The following is a 24,037-nucleotide window of genomic DNA, read 5'->3' as shown; positions in this document are numbered from 1 at the left end:
CTATTTAATTTTAAAATTTTGATGTTTTGTCTGTATTTAAGTGTACTGCTTGCACTGCCCACAGAGGCCAGAAGGGGGCACTACATCCTCTGGAACTGGAGTTACAGACTTGTTGAACTGTGATGTAGGAACCAAATTTGGATCTCCTACAAGAGCAGCAGATGCTCTTAATCTCTGAGCCTTCCCTCCAGCCCCCAAGCCTGGGTTTCTTGAAGCAAATGTGCTGGAAAGCATGGGAGGAGGATGAGTTTAGAATGAAAACAAAAAGCCTTTTTTTTTTTTTGTCTGCCAGAATGAGTTGGTGTAGAGCTTTTCTAAAACAAGCTGATTGGGAGACCCACTGCCCTACATCCACAGGTTCAGAATGCCAGATATTTCCCTATTCTTCACTTGATGGTCTACATCAAGATCTGTTGGTGTTAAAAAAAAAACCACACACACACACAGAACAAATAAGCCTTTATGATCACTGCAGTCTCATTATTTAGGTAACCTTCTCAGAGCTCTGAATTAGATTTTCTATTGTAGTTTCTATTAAGACCCTGTAGTTTGCCATCATAGAACCTATCACAATTTACAACAAAATGTTACTTCGGTTATTTGTCTCCCCAACTAAACTATGAGATAAGGACCACACCCCTGTGCTGGTCACTGTATATCCAGGCCTTGCCACAGGGTCTGGCACATGTTAGATTACTCTGACTTTCTGTTGAATGATGAATATCAGTAAATTTTCAGTTTTATGATGAATAATACTTCCTTTTTATGTAACAGAGCTACTATCTCTATAATCTTTGTTTTACCCAAATGTATCTTTTGTTTAATCCTCCTAATCAGCTTGTGAGGTCTTTTAAGATCCATACCTGACAGAAAAAGGTATTTTTCTCATTCATTCATTCAACAAGCACCTACTACGTGCCAGGCCCTTTGCTGAGCGCTGGATAAGACATGGTCCCTGCCCTCAAGGATTTCTCAATTTAATGGGGGAGAGGGTCGAGAGAGCACCTGTTGGAGTGCATTTGGTAAGTGCCGTGAGAGGTGTGCATGGGCTTAAGCCTATGAGGTGAGCTGGTTATCCTGACTATCCGTCTTCCAGCTTGCAGACTGCTTTGTGTGCTTTGTATACTCTATTTATCACACCTTTGTCTAACCTGTGAGTGTCACTGTGAGAGTGACGATGGTGATCCAGAAGCCTCTCCCTGGCACCTCACTAGGCCATGGATCTAAAGTCAAATGGATATGAGATTGGAATACTTGGCATTGTAACTTGTGACCAGTTAAACCTCACATTTCCAAGCCTTAAATTTTTCATCCCTAACCGTGATAAATGCTCAACTTCTTTTAAAGTGATTTTCCAAAATAAAAACCACACTATCACATGTGAGTGACCAAGTGCTGGGCATGGCGATATAGACCTGAGCCTCAAGGAGACATGATTGTGAATTTGAGCTCAGCCTTGAGCTGAGTACTGGGCTTGAGTGAACCAGTTCAAAGACAGCTTGGGTTACATATAGTGAGATAGTTTAGCCAGGAAAGGTGTTTCTTGCTTAAGCTTAGTGGCCTGTTTGATCCCCAGAACACAAATAAAGGTAGGAGAGCACCCACTCCACAAAGTTGCCCTCTGACCTCTACCTATGTGCCACACGTCTACATGAAGTTACCAGTGGCAAACACTATTCACATCTAGCTAAAAGTGATTGAAGTATTATTAGTAATATGAAAGACTGTCTTATGATAGTAAATAACATTGATGGTAGGTACTTCTTAGTTTTATAAATGACCTCATTTACTCATGTAACTTTAATGAATATATTACAAGAAATAGACTTTATACACCTCACCACACCACAGCACAGTGTATAAGAAAGTTTACTTTTCCAATTTGTACAAAGAAGTGAACTAATTTCAGAAATATGATTTGACTTATTTGAGTTTATTCAGCTAAAAGCTTACTAATCCAAGATTAGTATTAGGAGATGAATAATTAAAATTTAATTAAAATTCTATGTCTTTTCTACTGTCTCTTTCCCTTATGATCAGCGTAAACCCTACATAGCATAGCTATGTGTGGTTTTGCATGCACACTACACATGCATGGTGGTTGAGGCCTTTCCCTAGCCTGAGAAGTTTGGCTAGCCAGCGCAGGGAAGCATGGGCTGGAGCCTAAGTGTCCATCCTTGCGTCTAGCATAGATGCCAAGAGTTAGCTCTCAGGAAGAAAGTGAGCTTGGCCTAGTTACCCAAGCAAATCACTAAACTGTTCACTTGTTATTACTAAACTGTTCGCTGGTTAGTGACAGTCTAAGTTAGGGTTTAATGAAACACCATGACCAAAGCAACTTGGGGAAGAAAGGGTTTATTCAGCTTACACTTCCATATCATTGTTCATCATCAAAGGAAGTCAGGACAGGAACTCTAACAGGAACCTAGAGACAGGAGCTGATGTAGAGGCCATGGAGGAGTGCTGAGTACTGGCTTGTTTCCTAAGGCTTGCTCAGCCTGCTTTCTTATAGAACCTAGAACTACCAGCCCAGGGATAGATCTATAGAGACAGTAGACTGGTTTCTCCCCTTTTTAATTACTAACTAAGAAAATGCCAGTGCCCTACAGGCTTGCCTACAGCTGATCTTATGGAGGCATTTTCTCAATTGAGTTTCCCTCCTCAATAGGTTATGTCAGTTTGATATAATGCCGTTCAGCTCAGTGACTCCCAGTGTCACGGTCCTCCTGCAGCATTTATAGAGGTCTGGTTCTTACAGAGACTCATCTCCTTCCTGACTCCAGCTGGAGTTCACCATTTAGATTCCACATTGCTCATCACTGAGCCTTGGGCACACAGCTTACACTCAACGGTGTAAAAAGCCCTACTCTGCCCACCAACACAAAGCATATACATTAATTCAGGGGCACTGTTTGAGTGCCTTCCTAGCTTCTTCTCTAAAGAAATCTGTCATTTCAGAAGCAGATTCATGAGGTGTCCTTCCTGGTAGTATTTCCATATGAATAGGAGCAAAGCTGTCCACAGACAAAGCAGACCCAGACACAAAGGCTGTAGCCAGTTCTATCTCTGCTTCATCTCCCCTGTCTCTGTGCTGACCAGAACAGCAAGCCTTTGCATGCTGTGTTCTGAAGATTTTTAGTTTTTTATTTCCTTAAATTTATGAGGTTGGAACTGGCTTAGGTCAGCTGTGTCTTATTTGCTTGAGACTAAAACTTATTGTTAGAGATTTTTTTTGTTTTTGGCCCAAGTCCAGGAAGATACAAAGCATTCTTGGGATATGATGATTTAGGGCCATTTCTGCAATTGATGATGTGAACAGCTTTGACAGTAACTGAAGTTGCCGAACAAATCCTGATGCCCCATGGATGTGAGAAGAAGGGTTTCTCATGAGTGAGTGGCCCTGAGGCCACCATTCTGTGCCAGCTATACTAACTTTTTATTTCTTTCCTCCAGGTTGGTTTATAAATGGTTCCTGCTAATCTATAAAATCAGCTATGCCACTGGCATTGTTGGCTACATGGCTGTCATGTTTACCCTCTTTGGTCTTAACTTATTATTCAAGTGAGTACCTTTTGCTTTTACTTTTTTTTTTTTTTCATTTGGGGAGGAATGGCTAGAAGTCCTAGGTACTAAGAAAGAGAACATGGTCCCTTTACCAGGTTTCAGGCCGCCTCTGTGCTGTTTTGCTGGCAGAAAACATGGAATGTCTGAATATCAACAAATGCAAGAGTCCCAGATCATTTTTTTTTGTTTGTATTTTCCAACATTTGGTACTCAGTGGAAAAGTATAACAAGAGTAAGCAGAAAACCAGTTCCTCGTAATTCCTTCTGTACACTACTCTGCCTGACTAGACCAGGGACTAGCAAACTTTACCCTTTGGGTCAAATCAGCCTATCATGTGTTGTAATAAAACAAAGGTTTTTTTCCATTTGTAATCCAGACTGACCTCAGACTTGGGCTCCTCCTGCTCAGCTTTCTCAATGCTGGGATCATATGCTTATACCATCACACTTAGGACATAGTCATAAGTCATATAATCTGTTAATTGTCTGAAACTGATTTTGTACTCAAGCAACAGAGTTGAATAGTTGTGATAGAGACTAATTGGACCATAGAATCTAAAATATTTATCTAGTTCTTAACAGAACTAGATAAAGAAACAGAAAAGGTTTGCAAATTCTTAGGCTAAACAGCTCACCCCTGTGAGCTTAGCTGGTCACACTGGCAAGGATATACACAGGTCCACGTAGAAGGGTACAAAAGAGGAAGCACAACAGAGAGCCCAGCAGGGACCTTCATGTACTTCCACAGCCCAGGGTGAGAGACTGAGTCCACACTGATGAGTGTGCGCAACACCTTCGCCCCACCCCTCCAGGAACATGTTCTGCTCCATGAGTATCTCACTCCACAGGCAGAAGAACTACCTGTGGTATGCCTGCCCTTCCTTGCTTGCCAGATTTCAGGGAAGTAGTTCTAGAATGGTATTCTGTGGGCATCTAAGTCCTGCTCCATTGTTGGTTATATGGGTTCTTTCATTTAGTACTATAATGGTCAGCATGTCTTTTGTTCATAAGGGCACAGCCCTAGCAATGAAGGTTTGTTGCTTCCTATTGTACGCCTTCTAGAAAGAAGATCTTAACCAGGTTTCAGGCCCTCCTGCCACAAATGAGCTGAAGTCAAGCAGTACTGAACAAGGTTAGAGACTGGAGATTACAGTGATCCAGTAGGCCAGGAAAGGGTGAAGTAAGGTTACCTAGATGAAATAATATTAACTGTCAGCTGTAGATCAAGAGGAGTCCTGGTGATGTGTGCATATAATCCCTGTTACTCATAGGCTAAAGCAGAAATATTAATCCTGGCTCAAAATTAAAAATAAGAAAAATGGGCTGAGGATTCAGCTTTAGTGGTAGATAGCCTAGATGGGCAAAGGTTTTTTGTTTTTTGTTTGTTTTGTTTTGTTTTTTTCTGAGACAGGGTTTCTCTGTATAACCCTGGCTATCCTGGAACTCACTCTGTAGACCAGACTGGCCTTGAACTCAGAAATCTGCCTGCCTCTGCCTCCCAAGTGCTGGGATTAAAGGTGTACACCACCACCGCCTGGCTCAAAGTTTTGTTTTGTTTTGTTTTTTTAAAAAGAGGAGTCTCATGTCTGGGACAGTGACTAAAGATCAAGTCTTAATTTATGTTTGGAAAGATCATTGTCTTAGTTATTCTAGTACTGTGAAAAGACACCATGACCAAGACAACTCTTATTAAGCATTTAATTGGGAGCTCATTTACAGTTTTAGAGGGTAGTCCATTAATTATGACAGGAAGCAGACAGGTATGGTGTTAGACCAGTAGCTGAGAGCTTTACATTCCTGATCTGTAGGCAGCAGGGTAGAGAGTGAGAGAGGGAGAGGGAAAGGTGGGGAGAGAGAGAGATAGAACTAGCATGGGTTTTTGAAACCTCAGAGCCTGCCCCCAGTGAGACATCTCTTCCAACAAAGCCACACCTCCTAATCCTTCCCAGACAGTTCCACCTGGAGACCAAGCATTTAAACATAGGAGCCTTTGGAGGCCATTCTCATTCAAAGCACCACAGCCACTAACCTCTCAGTACATCTGGACAGAATGTTTTAAAGTTTATTGTAGGACAAATAAACCTAAGTACTATGTTATAGAGTGGACACTCCTAGATTTCTTTCTTCCAGGAAGAAGATAGGATGAAAGAATACACAGGCTCTAGAAAGGCTTAGGATTCATTCCTTTAGACTCTAGTACATGTATTCAACAGAGCTATGTAAATGTATTTTTTGTTCTCCTGAGGTAGTTGTTGTCTGGAGACTTCCTGTCTCCATCTGCTAACCTAGACCTAATCCTGGAAGCTTCTAGCCTCTCTGTACAATCTTCTCTAGGCCAAGAGTGTTTTCAGCCTCTGAGATTTACTGCTGAATAACCTCACCCTTTCTAGTTCCTTCTGATCTCTGACTGACTGATTCAGTCTTGCTTCTTTTACAACTTCTTCTGAATTTCTCTGCTTGGTTTCAAACCAACGCTGGCAATATGTCCTAATCTTCTGGCTCCTTTTCATTCTCTGGCTTGTTCTATCTTCACCTGTATCTAGCTTGTTCTCTCTCTCTCTGCATCCTGTTTCGCTATAACTGTTCAGTGAAACTGCTACCTTCCTTTTTCTTAACTGCCTCTTAAGTAGCTTCCCTTTCTCTCATTTTTGTGAGAGTTGGGCATATCCAATTCTGTCAAATCTTTCTCTGAATCGTCATTTTGTCTGCCACTCAATTAGACATCAGTTTCAAACATGAGTGCTTCTACAATCTAACTTTACCTTCTTTGGGATTAAAGTTGTGTACTAAGGGCTTGTCTGTCCAGTCAGAGGGGTTAAAAGGGGAACGCTCATACCACAACTAGCAACAGATTTTTTTCAGTAAATAACACAATCTCAGGTTACACAGTGCGATCAAATACCCGGCAACAAGAGGGGGGAAAAGTAAAGATCTTAAGTATTTATTTTAATTTTAAGTTTATGAATGTTTTGTATGCATGTGTACATGCAGGAGCCTAGAGAGGCTAGAAAAGAGCATTGAGGGGTTGGAGAGATGGCTCAGCAGTTAAGAGCACTGACTTCCAAAGGTCCCGAGTTCAAATCCCAGCAACCACATGGTGACTCACAACCATCTGTAATGAGATCTGATGCCCTCTTCTGGGGTATCTAAAGACAGCTACACTGTACTTACATATAATAAATAAATAAATTTTGGGGCTGCAGGGGCAAGCAGGGCTGGAACAAGTGGGGCCAGAGCAAGAAGAAAAAGTATCTGAAGACAGCTACGGTGTACTTACACATAATAAATAAATAATTCTTTAAAAAAAAAAAAGCGTTGAATTCCTTAGAACTGGCATTACAGTTCTAAGAAACTGAACCCTAGTGTCCTGAAGAACAGTTATTGTCCTTAACTGCTTAGCACTGGACTTCTTTTTTTCTTTCTTTTTTTTTAAAGATTTATTTATTTATTATTTGTAAGTACACTGTAGCTGTCTTCAGACGCACCAGAAGAGGGCGTCAGATCTCATTATGGGTGGTTGTGAGCCACCACATGGTTGCTGGGATTTGAACTCATGACCTTCTGAAGAGCAGTCGGTGCTCTTCCCCACTGAGCCATCTCACCAGCCCAGCACTGTACTTCTTACTCTGTTGATTAGGTTGGTTGGGGTAAAATGAGCGATAACTAAATCAGGAAGTTAAGCCTGCAAGGCTGATAAGCAAATCCTTCCTGTGGGAATTATATCTTAGAATTATAAGTGAATACATAGAGTTCTATGTAAAAATATGCTAGCAAAGATAGTTTTTGACAACATTCATAGACTCTAAACTATACATTATTGGTCCTTGGAGTTTTAAAACTTAATAGAATCCATATATTCCTTTTTTTTTTTTTGGTCTTTCGAGATAGAGTTTCTCTGTGTTTCCCTGCCTGTCCTGAAACTCACTCTGTAGACCAGGCTGGCCTCAAACTCAAAAATCTGCCTGCATCTGCGTCCCAAGTGCTGGGATTAAAGGCATGCACCACCACTGCCCTGCTCAAATCCATATATTCTTAGTAAATAGACTTGACCCAAAATTTAACTTTGATAACATTATACCATATATGTACTTACAGAATTATTCTGTGGTAACAAATATATAAATATTTACCAATTTTATACATCCCTCAAACCTATATTTGATAAACTCTTTTTGTAAAAGGCCAAATGTGAATATAGTAGGTTATATTGGAGAGGGAAAACCTCAGCTATTATGCACAGTCTATACAGGTAAAGAAAGAAAATGCCTCTCTGTTGTGCCCTGCTTCCCTGGAGGCCCAAGGGCACATTTCACATATGTGTGATGCTTTATGCAATTGCTACCGATTCAGACATTCCTTAAAGTAATCTAGCAGGAGATAAAGGGTGATTTCAGTCTTTGCCTCAGATCTACCCAGGTCATGAATGTCTTACCTGCCCTTGGATGTTCAACCACGTCAGTTTGGGTGACTACCTTGAGGTGAAGCCATTCAGTGAGCTGCTTTTTGGCTTTTTACTTTTTTTTTTTTTTTTAATAAAATCCCCACAGCATTCTCCAATAGTGGAATTGTGAACACATAGCTCTGAAATGTACTCCATTTAATTATTACAAAGACTGGCTTGCCTGTCGCGTCAGGCTAGAACTACAGCCAGAGTTGAGACTAGGGACCAGGCTTGTGGAGCTTGGTTTTTGCAGCTCATAGTAATGGCTTTCTCAAGAGCTGATGTGGACATATAAAAACAGCCAAGTGGATTTGTTCATAATTAACTGACACTTGCCTTAGCTTTTGAGCAATCCAACTAAATTTAGGCCTTATTTTGAGTGTCCTTAAGCAGTAATCCAAAGCAGTTTTTTTCTCAGGGCAGGCCTTACTGCCATGCTGCTTCCTCTGCAGGATTAAACCAGAAGATGCGATGGACTTTGGTATTTCTCTTCTCTTCTATGGCCTCTACTATGGAGTTCTTGAGCGGGACTTTGCAGAAATGTGTGCAGACTATATGGCATCAACCATAGGGGTAAGCTCATCTGTCTGTCCGTCCTTCCATCCTTCCTTTCTGTCTGTCTGTCTGCCTGTCTTTCTGTCTTTTTTTCTTATTTGAGATAAGGTCTAACTGTGTATGTAGCCCTGACTGGCTCCATGGACTCAGAATTCTCCTGCCGCATACTATTGAGCACTAGGACTATGCATTAATAGCACCATACCCTGTTATCTGTTCTCTTAACGCTGCCTGCTTGTTACCTCCAAATTGTTCAGACTAGTATCACATCCTTGACATTAGGCACTAAGATGAGCTAAGCCACATCAAAACTTTGAGTCGACATAGGAAAGAAATATTTTACCCAGTCGAAAGGTAACATTCACTTTAAAAATGCTTTTTTTTTTTTTTTTTTTTTTTTTTTTTTTTTTTTTTTTTTTTGGTTTTTTGAGACAGGGTTTCTCTGTGTAGCCCTGGCTGTCCTGGAACTCACTCTGTAGACCAGGCTGGCCTCGAACTCAGAAATCCGCCTGCCTCTGCCTCCCATGTGCTGGGATTAAAGGCGTGCGCCACCACCGCCCGGCTAAAAAATGCTTTTTTAATGCTTCATATATGCCTGGGCCCTGTGCTTTATGCTAGACTTACAAAGGTACCTGGAAATAAAACATGTACCCTGAAGAACTAGTTCACTCTGCTGGTGAAGAGGTAGTTATTTTACCCAGTGGTGTAGCCACTGGGAACTTTTCCAAGTGTCATGGCCCATACTTATGCAAACAAAACTAATTAAACTCAGTGTGTCCTACACATAAAATCTGAATATAAAAATAAAGCAGACCCTTGCCCCAAATCACTCACTAATGAGAAAGGTAAATATTAAAATAATACACAAACATAAAACGTAGTAAGTATTATGAAGGAAAGGTACAGATGCCATGCACAGATGTGATACTGACACATTTGACCTCGTTGAGCTCAAAGATGGCTTCCTCAAAACAATTACTTTTAAGCTGACATTGACAGGAGTAAGTGATGAAGCGTGCACTGGACAGAGGAAATAGCACCATAAGAGTTCTGTCAGCTGGACTGAGCGTGGGTAGGGTTTTTTCTTTCTTCTTTTTTTGTATCTGTGTATCTCTGTGTATGTATGTGTGTGCACATTATATTTATTCTTAATTATTATTGCTTGTGTATATGATGTGTGGGTGTAGGTTTGCATGTGCCATGGTACTTGTGTAGACCAGAGAACAAGTTTGTGGAGTTGGTTCTCTCCCGTGCTTTTCCACCAGTTCCTGGGATCTAATTCAGATTACCAGGCTTGCATAGCAAGTGCTTTACCTATGAGCCATCTTGACTGCCCTCCACTTTAATTTTTGCAAAACTGTCAGCAAACCAGGAACTCATCAGTTCACCTAGGATCACTGGCCATTGAGATCCAGCTATCTATGCCCCACCCCTCTCCTGCATTAAATTCACATACATATACTGCTGCATGCAACTTTTGTAACATGGGTACTCAACATCAAACTCAGATCTTTGTGCTCATGCAGTCTTAGCTGTCTCCATGACTTGAAAGGGTAGTTGCTTGGGAGGAACTAATGCTAATGTTTAGAGAAATAGTTAACAGATGAGAGAGAGTGAAAACAAGCTTTAAAAGAGGGGCCCAGATTAGAATAGACCCTTGGAAGAGACAGTTCTGGGAATCTGAGAGAGATAAAGACACTTTAGACAAGAGTAGGGATGGTGGGAAAGGAAGATGGAAAGTTCAGCAAGATAGAGTTTGGACTCTAAGGCAGAAAGAACTGTGGGCATGATAGTGCCTTTTCCAGTCCACCTTACCCAGAGACAGGAGGCACTCGGCGCAGATGGTGAAGAGATGCTTCAAGCTAAAATATAGGAATATAATAGCCAAACTGAAAGATCCAAGGAAATGTGCCTTTTTTTTTTCCCAAAATAGAAGCACAATTTTAGGACGTTTTTGTTTTAATGCCAATAAATGTTTTGTCTATATGTATGTGCATCACTTGTATGCCTGATGCCTGCAAAGGTCAGAGGACTAGAGTTAAGGATAATTTTGACCTATCTGTCAGTGCTGGCAACTGAACCCAGGTCCTCTGCAAAAGCAACAAGTACTCTTAACTGCTGAGCATCTCTCCAGCCCGTTTGCTTTTTGAGACATATATATCTCATATATATATATATGCATGCACACACACATGTATATATATCACATGAGATCTGATCAGTGCTTTGAGGAAATCTGGATATTCCAGCCTTCTTGCATTCATCCAACACATTCTCTTATTTGTTCAAGCAAATTATCTTGTAAACTTTTACAGGTCTGCTGGGGGGGCGGGCTGGAGCAGGGTAGCGGTGGAGTCACAGAGTAGGACTCTGGTGATGGCTTAAAAGTCTGAGGGTTTAGAGCTTTCTAGCTCTCTAATTGTACTGAAATGCTGCAGCTGATCTAAAAAGCCCTAAGAACTTTCCTGCTCGTCCTGAGCATAAAAGGCTGCTGCTTAGGTGATTAAGGCCTGTAGCCTAACAGCAGAGGATTAAGCAGTGCAGCCTTTGTTCTGTCTCAGCTGGAACTGCTGGGATCTAACTTTCAGCCTGCTAGTGCGAAGGAAGAGAAGACACTTAAGGAAGTGATTATAGAATTTATTACTATGTTGTAAAAAGTTTCCTATGAAAGCTACCTAAGGGGAAAATTGAGAAGATCCTAAGTGGGGAAAGGGAAAAGATTCTACTCTATCTAGCTCCTCCTCATCTCTTTGTCCTCAGTACTTATACATCCTTCAAAATACATGATCACATGTTACAAAGTTCACACAAAAAATCAAATCATAAATTGAAATAGAAGTTTACAACAGCGAATATTTACATACATATCCATTAGGAGTAATTATCTAGCTAAACATCCATCACCTGTCTCAGCTCCACAGGTTCACCGAAGGTTAAGACCATAACTAAGTTTTTAAAGTGAGGTTTTGTATAGATAAACTCAGTCAATCTTTTTGTTTGTTTGTTTGTTTTGTTTTGTTTTGTTTTTTCAAGACAGGGTTTCTCTGTATAGTCCTGGCTGACCTGGAACTCACTCTGTAGACCAGGCTGGCCTCGAACTCAGAAACCCACCTGCCTCTGCTTCCCAAGTGCTGGGATTAATGGCGCGTGTGCCACCACTCCCCGGCCCCCAGTCAATATTTTATCTTCTATCTTAGCACCTATAATAAATCATTAGCTCCCTTTTTATGACCTTTGGTCAATTATTTTACAGAATGTGCTCTGAGTAGGAGAAAGTCTAGTTACCATCTAAGAGCAATTAACTGCTGACACTTGGGAGACTGGCAGAGTTCTCATTGCAGCTTTGACGATCAGAAAAGGACCTAATAGCAGTCCTGTAATAAAAAGCTTAATAATGACTGATATAATTTTAGGAATTCTTATAGGATCAGCATAAAGTCTTAAGTCATCTATTTATATAGCATCACTATAAGATAGTACAACTTCATGGATCTGCAGAGATCTGCTCCAAAGGGATGTGCTATTACTTAGTGATTATTATATATGTATAATAATAACAGGAAAAGCATATTAATAGCAGGAATCTTTCCTAAAATTAGTCCCTTACAGCCTTGCTTAATAAGGGCTCACCTGTCGCAGATTATATAATCCAAAGCAGGCATTTCAGGATGATCATCTGCTAGTTGTTAGCTTGTCCTATTATGGCTCCTGACACAGGTCAAGCAGATACCTCTTTACAAGCACACAATTACCTATTTCTAGTAAAATCTTAGTGTTTTTTGGCAGGGTGTCAGTAGTAAAACAGATGAGATTCTCTCAGCCCTTTCCTGGCAGTCACCTTTTTTTGTTGTTGTTTTTTTAAGATTTATTTATGTTATATATGTGAGTACACTGTGGCTGTCTTCAGACACACCAGAAGAGGTCATCAGATCCCATTACAGATGGTTGTGAGCCACCATATGATTGCTGGGAATTGAACTCAGGACCTCTGGAAGGGCAGTCAGAGCTCTTAACCACTGAGCCATCTCTCTAGCCCCTGATAATCATTATTCTTATTCTGTCTCTAAATTCAACTTTGTAGCACCTCATGAGAGGAAGCCTGAGTGGTTTTGCATTCACTTGGTGTAAAATCTCCAAGGTTCATTCATATGCTAGAATTACTTTCCTTTAAAAAAAAATCATTACTGTTATTTTTTATTGTTTTCAAGTTTGTGGGTATTTTGCCTGCATGTATGACTGTGAACCACATGCATGCCTAATGACCTCAAGCTAGAAGAGTATCAGAAGATTGTGAGCTGGCATATGGGTGCTGGAAATCAAGCCTCAATCTCTAGAAGAGCAGCCGGTGTTATAAACCGGTGAACCATCACTCCAGTCCCAATGCCCTTCCTTTTAAAGGCTGAGTGATATTCTTTTGTATTGCACACATGCTCAGCCTCAGTTAATCTTCTATACATTCTAAGGTCACAGCTTCTGTCTATAAGAGAGTTATAGTTGGTTTTATAAGTATGTTCCCAATTAGACCTCAGAGCCAGAAACTTGACCCAATTTATCTCCTGTAGATAGTGCTTTGATCTGAGAGCCTTATAGCTAATTGATTGCAGGGTTCCTAGAAATAAACTGAGGTTTTATAATTGTATTAAGAAGCATTCTCAGTTCTTCTCCACTAGGCTGCATTACCTCAGAACAATTTTCTTTCACTTCTGTGAAGATGTCTACAGTCTGAACTAAAGTAACATAAATTGTGTCAGGGGACCATGGATGGAGACTGTGTTTTCCATAAGGTCATTTTGCAGTCATAAGCTTGTGACAGCCAGTCACTGTAGTTTCTACTCATGCTAGAAGTCATGCTGCGGTAGAAGGATTGTGAAATGTTTTGTGGTACTTTTGTCCACTGAGAGAAGCTCTTGGGAAAGCTTTGTGTGGCACATTGAGACACTCTGACGCTGACACTGAGAAAGCCCCTAGTCCAGGCTTCTCTCTTAGTTCTCAGATTTCCTAGCCAACACCACAACAGTGTGCTGTCTTCACTGCTGAAATAGTGGAGGGAGCCAGGGTTGGACTGTCTGCAGATCCTAACCTCCTTTCTGTTGTCAATTTTTTAAAAAAGATTTATTTTATTTTATGTGTATGAGTACACTGTAGCTGTGCAGATAGATGGACGTGAGCCATCATGTGGCTGCTGGGAATTGAACTCAGGACCTCTCCTTGCCCCGCTTGCTCTGGTGTAATATACTGTAACTATCTTCAGATGCATCAGAAGAGGGCTTCAGATCTCATTATGGGTGGTTGTGAGCCACCATGTGGTTGCTGGGATCGAACTCAAGACCTTCGGAAGAGCAGTCAGTGCTCTTACCCATTGAGCCATCTCGCCAGCCCGTCTGTTTTTTAAAAAAATATTCTGTGTGTTGTTAATGTTTTGCCTGCATGTATGTCTTTGTACCATGTGCATGCCTAGTTGGTCTTGAACTCAAAGAGATGCACAGGCACCTGCCTCCTGAGTTCTTAGTGGCATAGTGTGCCACTGTGCCTGGCCTGACCTGCATGTGATCTGTGTGCCATTGTGCAGGTTACTGTTCCTTGTCTCGGCCAGAACAGTCTATGTACTTTTGAAGCATTATTCATTTATTTATTTGGGTGTTTTGAAACAGTTTCTTACTATGTAGCCTTACCTGGCCTGGAACTCTATTTATCCAATTTGAATTCCTGTGATCCTTTTGCCTCTGCCTCCGAAGTGCTAGGATTAGGTGTGCACCATTACAGCCAGAATTATTTTACTTAAAAAAAAAAAAAAAAGTCCTTTTCTTAGTCACGTTCTCTTTGGCTGCTGACCTCTTTCTTCCTTACAGGTAGAACTCCTGTTTACGTGGGTCACTGTCACTTATTACTTACTTACATACTTAGTTGGTTTTTTTTTTAATTTTTAAAATTATTTTATGTATATGAGTACACTGTAGCTGTCTTCAAACACACCAGAAGAGGGCATCAGATCCCACTACAGATGGTTATGAGCCCCCATGTGGTTGCTGGGAATTGAACTCAGGACCTCTGGAAGAGCGGTCAGTGCTCTTAACCACTGAGCCATCTCTCTAGCACCATGTACTTGGTTTTTTGGGGACAGGTTTTGTGTATGTGTGTATGTAACAGCCCTGGCTGTCCTAGCTTTGTAGACCAGGCTAGCCTTGAACTCACAAGAGGTCTGCCTGCCTCTGTCTCCCCAGTGCTGGGATTAAAGGCATGTGCCACCACTCCTGGCTATTTATTTATGGCTGTCACTAACTCTTTAGCATGTTCTAACCTGGCTTCTGTTTGTGCCTTTCTGGAAACTTAGACTCCCAGTCATTAAGAGCTGTCACTGGTGTTGTAGACATCCCTCAGCAGGTGTCAGCACAGTAGACTTAAGAACCCCTTCCTTAGAAAGCTTCCCCAGATTCAAAACTGGAAATCTTCCGTCTGTCTTCTTTGTGAAGACTGGGCTGGAGACAAGACACCTATGGATTTAGAAAGACCTTAGGAGATTGTGGTGGTAAATATTGTTACCTCTGTGTGTGTGTGTGTGTGTGTGTGAGAGAGAGAGAGAGAGAGAGAGAGAGAGAGAGAGAGAGAGAGAGAGAGAGAGAACTTCTAGATCATATTAACTGAGGTGGGAAGATCCACCTTAGCTGTGGGTGGCACTGTCCCCTGGGGTAGAGTCCTAGACTAAGGAAAAAGTGAGCTGAGTGCCAGAATTCAGAATTCAACCCTCTGCTTCTAGACTGCATGTGCACCGTGACCACCGTCCTTATCGTCCCAGGCAAACCGATTCTCACAGCTTTCTGGCCTTCCCTCCCCCTCATCTTCTAGTTCTACAGTGAGTCGGGCATGCCTACGAAGCACCTCTCAGACAGCGTGTGTGCTGTGTGTGGGCAGCAGATCTTTGTGGATGTCAATGAAGAGGGCATCATCGAGAACACATACAGGCTTTCCTGCAATCACGTGTATCCTGCCTTGTGCTACTTCTCTCCTGAGCCCACACTGCAGTCATGGTGGGAAGAGGGTGGAGGTTACTATGGCGTGTTGTGAAGAATTGGAGTGTAGGTGAGCCACAGCAGAAGCTGTAGCTTTCCTCATCCTTTCCAGACTGGCACTTTCCTCTTCTGTAAAAAGCAGTTATGGACTGCCAGGCTATAGAAACCCACAGCTGCAGCTAGTGAGGCTGCTCAAGCTGGTACCTGTCACAAGGGAAGGAGACCCTCTAATGGAATGGTTGAATGAGTCAAACCAATCCCCTACTGAGAGTAGCATTGTTCATTTGATCTTGTATTTACTGAGCTCCCATTCTATGCCACATTGGGTTTTGGGTATTATCTTTGTCTTGGCTCATACCAACCGTGTAAGTAAGGATCACTGTCCTCGTCCCCTGTAAGGAAACATTCAGAGAAAAGGGACTTGCCTCCAGCACACAACTGTAGGAAATAATGGCACAATCTGAACCTTTCTCTAGAGCTAATGCTCTGGCACTTGGAGATCCAGGATGAGGCTAAAGTGCCAGTCTGGCTTTCAGTCACTTCCCTTGACCAATGGTGCTCAGATTCCATGAATTCTGTATTCGAGGCTGGTGCATCGTGGGAAAGAAGCAGACATGTCCCTACTGCAAGGAGAAGGTGGACCTGAAGAGGATGTTCAGCAATCCGTATCCTTTGGGGTCCTTGTTGTGTGTGGGCGGTGGGAAGAAAGTCTGCTGCTTCCAGCATTCAATTTGGTTTCTCTTCTGGGGAAGTGGGGTGTGATATGAGGTAGTCCAGGAACTGAGCTTCCCATCATAAATTGCTAGTGGAAGCAGCCACTGCTGCTTGTCATATGTTTGTTTCCTCTCTATCAAGTTAATTACCTGTCAGCTCACTTGATTGGCTAGCAACTTTCAGAGGCTGAGCAGTGTCCACAGTTATTTCACCAGTGAGTGACGCCTTCCTTACCCATGCCGTGCAGCTGGACCTGAGGAACTGGGGAGCTGGCAGACACCTTTCTTCTTTCACTTTTAGTGAAGAACCTGTTTTACTTGTCACTGCCCTTCCTACCCAGCCATTTCTCTGGCCTCACTTTTACTTCCAAGGATCCAGCTCTATTTCATCTCCTGTCCCAGCTGTCCCTGCGTTTCGTGGTTTCCAGTTCCCTCTCCAAATATATCAGGACATTATTCAGTTAAGGGGGCATTATGTTAGTAGTACACTGTCATAGTCTCTGAACAAGAGACTCTGGCCTTTCCCATTTCAGGTTTTCTATGTGGTTCTTCTAGGGCTGGTCCCAGAACACTTATGGTCACCTGGCCTTGCTGGGGTTTGTGGCTGCCCTTAGCTCTTAGAGGTCCAGGCCATGCTGATATTTTTGATGCCTTTAGAGGAGTGTTTCACTCATTTCAACAGCTTCTCCATGGACTTTGCTCCCAGCAAGCTTTGCAGGCATTCTCTCTCTTCAGACCCCTCCTTCCCACTCATTTAGATGTAAAAGGAAAGGAAACTCCATGAAAGACCTTTTGGCCTCTGTAGGGCCTGCTTCAAGTCTCTGTCAGGAGTGGGCTCCTTTTCTGTGTCCTGTTGTGTGACATTATTCCTGGGAAGATATTACTCACTCCTGATAAGGAACTAATGATAGACTCCCCCGCTCCCCCCAAGTCCAACTTAGTGAACCAGTGAGTTTTATTGGTATTACTTATTTGTGATGGGTTATTTGTAGGGGCAGAAATGACTCAAAGATAGCTGCACCACCAAAAGCTACTATAGACGATGGCTGCTGAAAGTCACAGACCTCAAACTCCCTGCAGGCAGTTGACTTGGCCTGAGCCTCTTCTGGGCAGTTCAGCAGCTCAGCTTAACTCAGAGTCTGCTAGGAAACTCAGCAGCAAGTTTCACTGCTTATATACTTTTGAGGAAAGAGTGGCCTAGTATATTTGCTTGGTTTCAGGAACTTCCTGAAGCTTTTAAATTGTTTACTTTCTGGGCTTAAGGAGCTTCCCTGCTGGGTGGGATGTTTTTACCTCTTGAATAACTTACTTCTTAACAAGCTTTTTGCCAAGATGAAAGAAAGCTTTTATCTGGAAGGAAATTTGTACACAACATGCCAATAGACTCAGTCTTTTCCTTGATGGAGAAAACCTTAAATTTTGTACATGGCAAGAACCTTCTGGGGGCCAGGAATATAGCTAGATCAGTGGCAAAGTAGGAGACTACTGGTTAGCTGGGGTCGGGGTTGCTCACCTTTCAATCCCAGGACTTGGGAGGCAGAGGCAGATTGATCTCTGAGTTTGAGCCAGGCTGGTCCCCAGAGTGAGTTCCAGGACAGCCTTAACTATACAAAGAAACCCTGTCTGGAAAAGGCACCAAAAAAAAAAAAAAAAAAAAAAAAGGTAGGGAGGGAAGTTGTTAAGTGTAACCTATTCCCAGCCTTTTCTGTCATGGGTTTGTCTGGAGTGTCATGTCTGTCAGCCTCATGCTAGGCTGTTTGTTATTTCTGAGAAGGTGGTGTATCTGTTTTACCTCTCCATTTCTCGTTTCTGTCTCCAGTCCCCTCTGCCCTCCTTCCTTTGATTTTCTGGGTTCAACCTTTCATTCCAACCTAGAGAGCTGAAGAGAATTGAGTAGCTTTATTTTTACTGAGCTATGGAGGAGCTTAAAACTCTAGGCAGGGGCTAGAGAGATGGCTCAGCAATTAAAAGCACTGACTGCTCTGCCAGATGGTCCTGAGTTCAATTCCCAGCAACCACATGGTGGCTCACAACCACCTGTAATGGATCTTATGCCCTCTTCTAGTGTGTGTCTGAAGACAGCTGCAGTGTACTCATATAAATAAAAAATAAATAAATCTTTTAAAAAATAAAACAAAACAAAACTCTGGGCAGACCCGAGAAGGCCTTCCTACCATGCTGGATAAACTTAACAGCTATTGTATATTGAGTGTGATCCTTAACAGTCTAACAGCTGGGAAAGGCCTCATGTCATGTATGGACAGCTGCTAGACTGGCTTCGATACTTGGTAGCCTGGCAGCCTGTCATCATTGGCCTGGTACAAGGCATCAGCTACATCCTGGGCCTGGAATAATCAGAAACCACATCATTGGAGAACCCACCCCACCCACCATGGACCTCAGGGCACTCTCCTTGCTGCCCACAAAGACTCGGGTGGAAAAGACTCAAAGGCACTTGGGCCATTCAGGACCTCCCCAGCTGTGTCTGGGTTGGAGGGGAAATGATGGAGAACCAGCCAGTGGGGCTGTCAGCAGTGGGGGCTTTTTAAAAGAAAATTATTTTGATGAATATATTTAAATTTTTTTATTGTGGAGCATAGAAATTGTCCCCCACCTCCAGGCCTACCCTTGCTTGACAGGGTAGGGCAAAGCTGCGGTATTATTGGTTGAGAGGAGTCTTCTCACCTCTGGCTGAGAAGGAGCACTGAGTGCTTCAGCCTACCCTTTCCATTCCCTTCCCTCCCCTCTGCAAGGCTCAAGCCTGGTTTGCACTCAGTGTAGAAGAGCTCACACTGGTGCCAGATCAGCACTGAGTGGTAAAGGGTCTCTTCATCTCTGGACATAAGATAGGTGTTGTGTATGACTCTGTTGCCTTTTTGTCTGGAAACTAAAGGCTGGGTGTGGCAAAATCAATGACTTTTCCAACTAGGGAAGCCCTGTGGCCTCGAAATTCCCTGACATGCTTTGGAACAGCTAAAAGTATGAGCAGCATGGATAACCTGCCTCTAAGCAGGGCCGTCGCCAGGCAGGGTATAAAGCAATCTATGTATCCTTAGGCTGTGGGAGCTACTTGGGCAGCAGCGAATGTTGCAGCTTCTTGTGCAAATGTGCCCTTCAGTGTGGAAGTGTTGGCATGTGCCAAAGGCTACTCTGCATACCACTTCCTTTCTGAAGGCCTAAGAGTGTGTATGTTTGTGTATGCACATAGCAGACAGACTAATGGATCTCTGTTTTCTGCCAGTCATCAGTGTGCCCTTGAAGCTAAGCAGGATTCCCAGCCCAGAAAACATCCCTATGTAGGCTTGGTCATTTATGGGCTTTTCCCAGGCCTGACGTTAAATGGTGAGTGCATAGGAAGAATAAGGCCTGGGTAAACATGGGCTCTGAAAAGGGGCTTCTAAGCAGGCCTAACTATAATCCTGGAAGTCTGAAGAAAAGGGGAAGGCATCATGGGTCAGCAGCACTGGGTTTCTAGAGAAATTTGGCCTGGCCCATTTGAAGGCAACAAGAACCAAACAGGATCTTGTCATCGCATCTGAATAAAGCTCCATGAGCTGGGTTGGAAAGCTGGACATCCATTTGCTTTTCTTTTTGCCATCTCTTTCTCGGGACCCATGGGAATCTTGGCCTCTTGTACCCCAACTGGGAGCTGCGACCTGGAGTCATTGGTATTACCTTCCCACCCATCCTTCCCTCGGTGTGTGTGATTCCTGCCCTATGGCATTAGGGGCCCTGCCTCACTGGTCCCCTTTCAGACTGAGTGGCACTCCACCCTCAGTTTGAGACTAGTACCTGCTACCCCTACTACTCAGCCTGTTCCTACTCAGCTGTGGCTCCCTCTTTCCCTCCATCCTCAAAGGAATGGAAGCTGAGCAAAAGGCCCAGAGACAGGCTACTCTTCCTATGGTATTGCTCTCCCCTCTCCCTAAGGTGAAGGCTGCTTCCATGTTTTACCTTTAGTCTTCTTGTTGTAAGGTACAGCTCAGTTCCTCTTCCTGCACCCCTACCCAAATCCCAGTGGACTAAGAGATCCCCCTCTGGGTTTGTGGGGGTGCACAACTTCTGGACCTAACTCCTAGAGATCCTGGATTCTGAGGGAGTTTTTCCCTGAATTCTGCAGCCTAGGCGGTAGAGGGTAGGTGGACTATTCAGAAGAGAGGAAATGTGAATGTGCCACATAAAAGACAGCTTTTAGCCTCCTGCATCTGAACCAGGTATGAATCTATTCCCACGGGTCCTTCCAACCCGATCCGTCCCACTTGTCACCAGCTCTACCCTCTGATCACAGAATCACAAACCTAAGACCACAGCACTTTGCCAAAAGTACATGCATTGGTCTTTCTGCCCCAACAGGTTCTGGCACATTCAGGGAGCATGGCTTCAGGATTTTGTTTTATTCTAATCTTCTTTTCAAGTCTGAGCTACTGGAGCCAGTGTTGCTGAAGTGCTTTCCTGGCTGTTTGGGGTTAGCACTCAGTTTGGCTGGGAGTTTTGTACACTAGCCAGGCAGGGAAGTTGCTCTTTCCTGTGGTGAGATTTTCTTGGGTCCAGGCAGCTACACTGAGCCTTGGAGCTCCCAGAAGCATCCAAGGCTTAAGAGCCAGGTAGGACGATCGAAACTGACTGTAAGTGAACCTGCATACAAGTGGCTGTGGCTGTGGCTGTGTGTGGAGACTGACCTTGGAGTGAGGGATGGGGGTCGGGGAGCCTGAGAGAAGCTAGGATGTTTGTGAGGCATTGAATGTAAAAAGGTCAGTGATTCAATTTGGGGCTCCCAGTACCAATAAATATTAAAGGCTTGGCCCTATAGAAAGTTGGCTGTGAAGGGTGGAAGAGGCAAGACAGTACAGACCTGTGAGAGACTGATCTGTCTCATCCCTTAGCTGATCTTAGTGGGAGTGGGGTAGACAGAGGATCCCAGTAAGTTTGGAGAGGGGCCCTGGGATCTAATGTGGGCATTGGGTCAAGGGGCAGAATACTTGCTGGGCAGTGGTGACACATGCCTTTAATCCCAGCACTTGGGAGGCATGCATATTTCTGAGTTCAAGACCAGCCTGGTCTACAGAGTGAGTTCCAGGACAGCCAAGGCTACACAGAGGAACCCTGTCTGGAAAAACAAAACCAAACAAAAAAAGGGGTGGGGGGAGGGCAGAACACTGAGAAAGTGAAAGTGAAAATAGGCGGAGCTTTCCTAGAAGTGACTGCTGCCTGCTCTTCCCAGAACAAGAGCCGGCAAGTTGCTCCCCAGGTAAGTCCCTGGCTCTTAGTGTTTTCTCTCCTTCTTAATGGGTACGGCTGGATTGGGGAACCACTTAATGGATAAGTGCTGTTTGGAGCTGGTATGAGAGAAAATTGTTACTAGGTAACACCAGCAGTGTCTTAAGTGCGATAGCCCAGCTGGTGGCTAGAGGCCTGCCCTTTAAACTAGCAGAAGCTCAAATGGGTGTCAGTAACACTGCCTGAGGGAAAGAACCCGAGATGTAGGGCTAGCTTTTACGTATTTTTTCCAGAGGAAGTCACCGATATCAGACTTGCTTGCTCCTGACACATCATGACCACAAGACACTGCTGGACAGCAGGTGGGACATTGGGCTTTGTGGCTCCTAAAGGAATGGAGCTATGTGGCTAACTCTGCTATCACCCTCACCCTCTACACCCCAGGAAGTTCCATCCAACTCTACCATTGCTGTAAGCTTCTATGTAGCTACTTTGGCTGTGGCTCCATTTCTGGGCTCCTTTGCTGAAAGGTGGGGGCTAAAGGGCTTCACCCACCCTGATTCCTGGTGAGAGCCTAGGAATACCTGGGTTGAGGTCTGTCCCAGCCTAAGTAGCAGCTTGTCCCCAACTAAGATAGGTGCTAGGATGCTGAGCTTTATTGTTATTTACATCTGTAACTATTTGTTCCTCAGTCACCAGTTGTTGGTGGGTCCTGCTTTTGTATGTTCATGTCATTCTGGTCAGAGCCGTATCTGCACCTCAGACAACTGCCAGTGTTTTAACTGGACGCTCAAAGGACCCATGCTCTTCCTGGTCTCCAGCAGTCTACCCAGCACTGGATGTGATCTGGCCAGAGAAAGAAGTGCCACTGAGTAAGGAACAAGTATCATGGGAGCTCAAGAGGATTTAGTTGTCAGCGGCAGGCTGTGAACACAGGGCTGGGGGGTTGGGTTGACTTGGGAGCATACCTCCAACCTGCCAAGAAGCTCCAGCCATGCCAACTTGGCTTTGTGTAGAATGGTTTCTATTGCCCACCTCCCCAGATAGTTCCTATAGAAGAGAACTCAGACACAGGCAATGTAGAACCCTTGCAGGGCCTTGGTTGCAAGGTACTCCAGGGCATAGCCCCTTTATCATTTTATGTAGGTACAACACAGGTATTATATGTTTCTGACTTATGACTACGTAGAGCTTGGCAGCTAGGGGCCTCTTGTTTTATGGAATAACTAACAGTCAAATGTGCTCCTAGATGGAACTCTGACTTTGTCCTGTACTGCCTGCAGCCGCTTCCCCTTCTTCAGCATCCTCTACTGGCTGGGCAATGGTTCCTTCATTGAGCACCTCCCAGGCCGGCTGAGGGAGGGTCACACAAGGTAAGGGATATGATAGTCAGGCTAGAAGAAAGACCTTCCTCCTCCTCGGCCCTGCAACCCTCTCATGGTTTCCTTCTGCTCCTCTAGTCGGGAGCACAGGAATACAAGCACCTGGCTGCACAGGGCCTTGGTGCTGGAAGAACTGAGCCCTACCCTACGAAGTACCAACTTCTCTTGTTTGTTTGTGGATCCTGGACAGGTGGCCCAGTATCACATCATTCTGGCCCAGCTCTGGGTAAGGAACCTGAAAAAAGGCATCCAGGAATGGGAGGAATGCTACTACCTGGGGAAGAAAGGATTGGCTTTTCCAGTACAACCTGTAAGCTAGTGACTGTTGTGAGATCAGCCAGAGGTGGAAGCAAGGAACTTGGGGCTGCAGTGACAGGAGTGGCAAGAGCTCTTCCTTAGCTTACTGTGTGTGCATTTACTTCTCCAGGATGGGCTGAAGACAGCCCCGTCCCCTTCTGAAGAAACCCTCTCCAGCCACAGCCCAGAACCCAGATCAGCAAGCCTGGGGTGGAATGAAGCCAACCACAGCATGACCTTGACCGGGGAGCCTGGCTCTCATCTACCTAGAGGGTGAAGTCTACACCATAGGCTGTGATTGCCTCTCTGCAGCTGGACCTCAAACTCAAGCTTCATTTCTACCTAGATTATCATAGTAATTAAGTCCTTAGAGTTCTTCCTGCTTGTCCTTCTGTCCGTACATCCTGTTTAGCTTTTCTAATGTCTTAATCATCCCACTGGTGTTCTGGAACCTCTGAGACCTGATGACACCTTAGCCAAGTGATAGCTCTGCTTACACTCAACATGTAATTTGAGATGCTTGCCTGGCAGATTTCCCACATCCTGCCCCAGGCCAACAGGTTAACCCTGAAGCCTAGTTGAAATGTAACCTTGGCAATATCCACACTCAGCTCTGACCACTATTTGCACTATTTGACTTCATTCTTTACAGGTGATTTTGTTTTCCTAGTTTGCCCCTAATGTACTGTTCCCAAGGAGGGGATGGGACAATGGCTGCTTCAGATCACAATTGTATCTGTCAATCTGTGTCTTCTGCAGGGTCCACAATAAGTCCTCATAAAGCTGCAGCATCTCAAGGTCTTATTTTTTTAGGCCCTGGTACTGTCCTCAGGAACTCTGCCTGACTTAGGAGGGATCACG

At 43.8% G+C, this 24,037-nt stretch overlaps 2 protein-coding genes across 7 annotated transcripts in view; both read left to right on the top strand.

Moving 5' to 3' along the window:
• Rnf121 (ring finger protein 121) overlaps nt 1-19,852 on the top strand; it is a 71,251-nt gene extending 51,399 nt beyond the window's left edge. For 2 of the 5 annotated variants that reach the window (XM_031387619.1, XM_031387623.1), the window contains exons 5-9: nt 3,454-3,561; nt 8,458-8,578; nt 15,404-15,537; nt 16,131-16,232; nt 18,514-19,852. In XM_031387619.1, coding sequence (XP_031243479.1) covers nt 3,454-3,561; nt 8,458-8,578; nt 15,404-15,537; nt 16,131-16,232; nt 18,514-18,634 — 586 coding nt within the window. In that variant the 3' untranslated portion in view covers nt 18,635-19,852. The remainder of the gene's footprint in view (nt 1-3,453; nt 3,562-8,457; nt 8,579-15,403; nt 15,538-16,130; nt 16,233-18,513) is intronic. The other 3 variants (XM_031387621.1, XM_031387620.1, XM_031387622.1) reach the window with 2 other exon arrangements.
• Nucleotides 19,853-19,969: 117 nt separating this feature from the next.
• On the top strand, nt 19,970-23,973 carry Il18bp (interleukin 18 binding protein). 2 transcript variants are annotated; one of them, XM_031387642.1, is made up of 6 exons: nt 19,970-20,884; nt 21,791-21,859; nt 22,190-22,369; nt 22,747-22,870; nt 22,958-23,105; nt 23,307-23,973. In XM_031387642.1, the coding sequence occupies exons 2-6, from the start codon at nt 21,832-21,834 to the stop codon at nt 23,451-23,453; spliced, it is 627 nt and encodes a 208-aa protein (XP_031243502.1). In that variant the 5' UTR covers nt 19,970-20,884; nt 21,791-21,831; the 3' UTR covers nt 23,454-23,973. The 2 variants fall into 2 exon arrangements, with proteins under 2 accessions (XP_031243502.1, XP_031243501.1); XM_031387641.1 differs by having other exon boundaries at nt 19,970-21,528.
• The last annotated feature ends 64 nt before the right edge of the window (nt 23,974-24,037 follow it).

This window comes from Mastomys coucha, unplaced genomic scaffold (genome assembly GCF_008632895.1).
Source record: "Mastomys coucha isolate ucsf_1 unplaced genomic scaffold, UCSF_Mcou_1 pScaffold21, whole genome shotgun sequence".
In the NCBI taxonomy this organism is placed as follows: Eukaryota; Metazoa; Chordata; class Mammalia; order Rodentia; family Muridae; genus Mastomys; species Mastomys coucha.
The sequence above is the reverse complement of the archived record's forward strand: the minus strand, read 5'-3'. Positions and strand labels throughout refer to the sequence as shown.

What these genes read in the sequence shown, in the direction of transcription:
- Il18bp (XM_031387642.1), top strand. Translation starts at nt 21,832, where the DNA reads ATGACCACAAGACACTGCTGGACAGCAG. An exon ending in AGAGAAAGAAGTGCCACTGA is followed by an intron (nt 22,370 to 22,746) that starts GTAAGGAACAAG and finishes ATGTGCTCCTAG; the next exon opens with ATGGAACTCTGACTTTGTCC. An exon ending in CTGAGGGAGGGTCACACAAG is followed by an intron (nt 22,871 to 22,957) that starts GTAAGGGATATG and finishes CTGCTCCTCTAG; the next exon opens with TCGGGAGCACAGGAATACAA.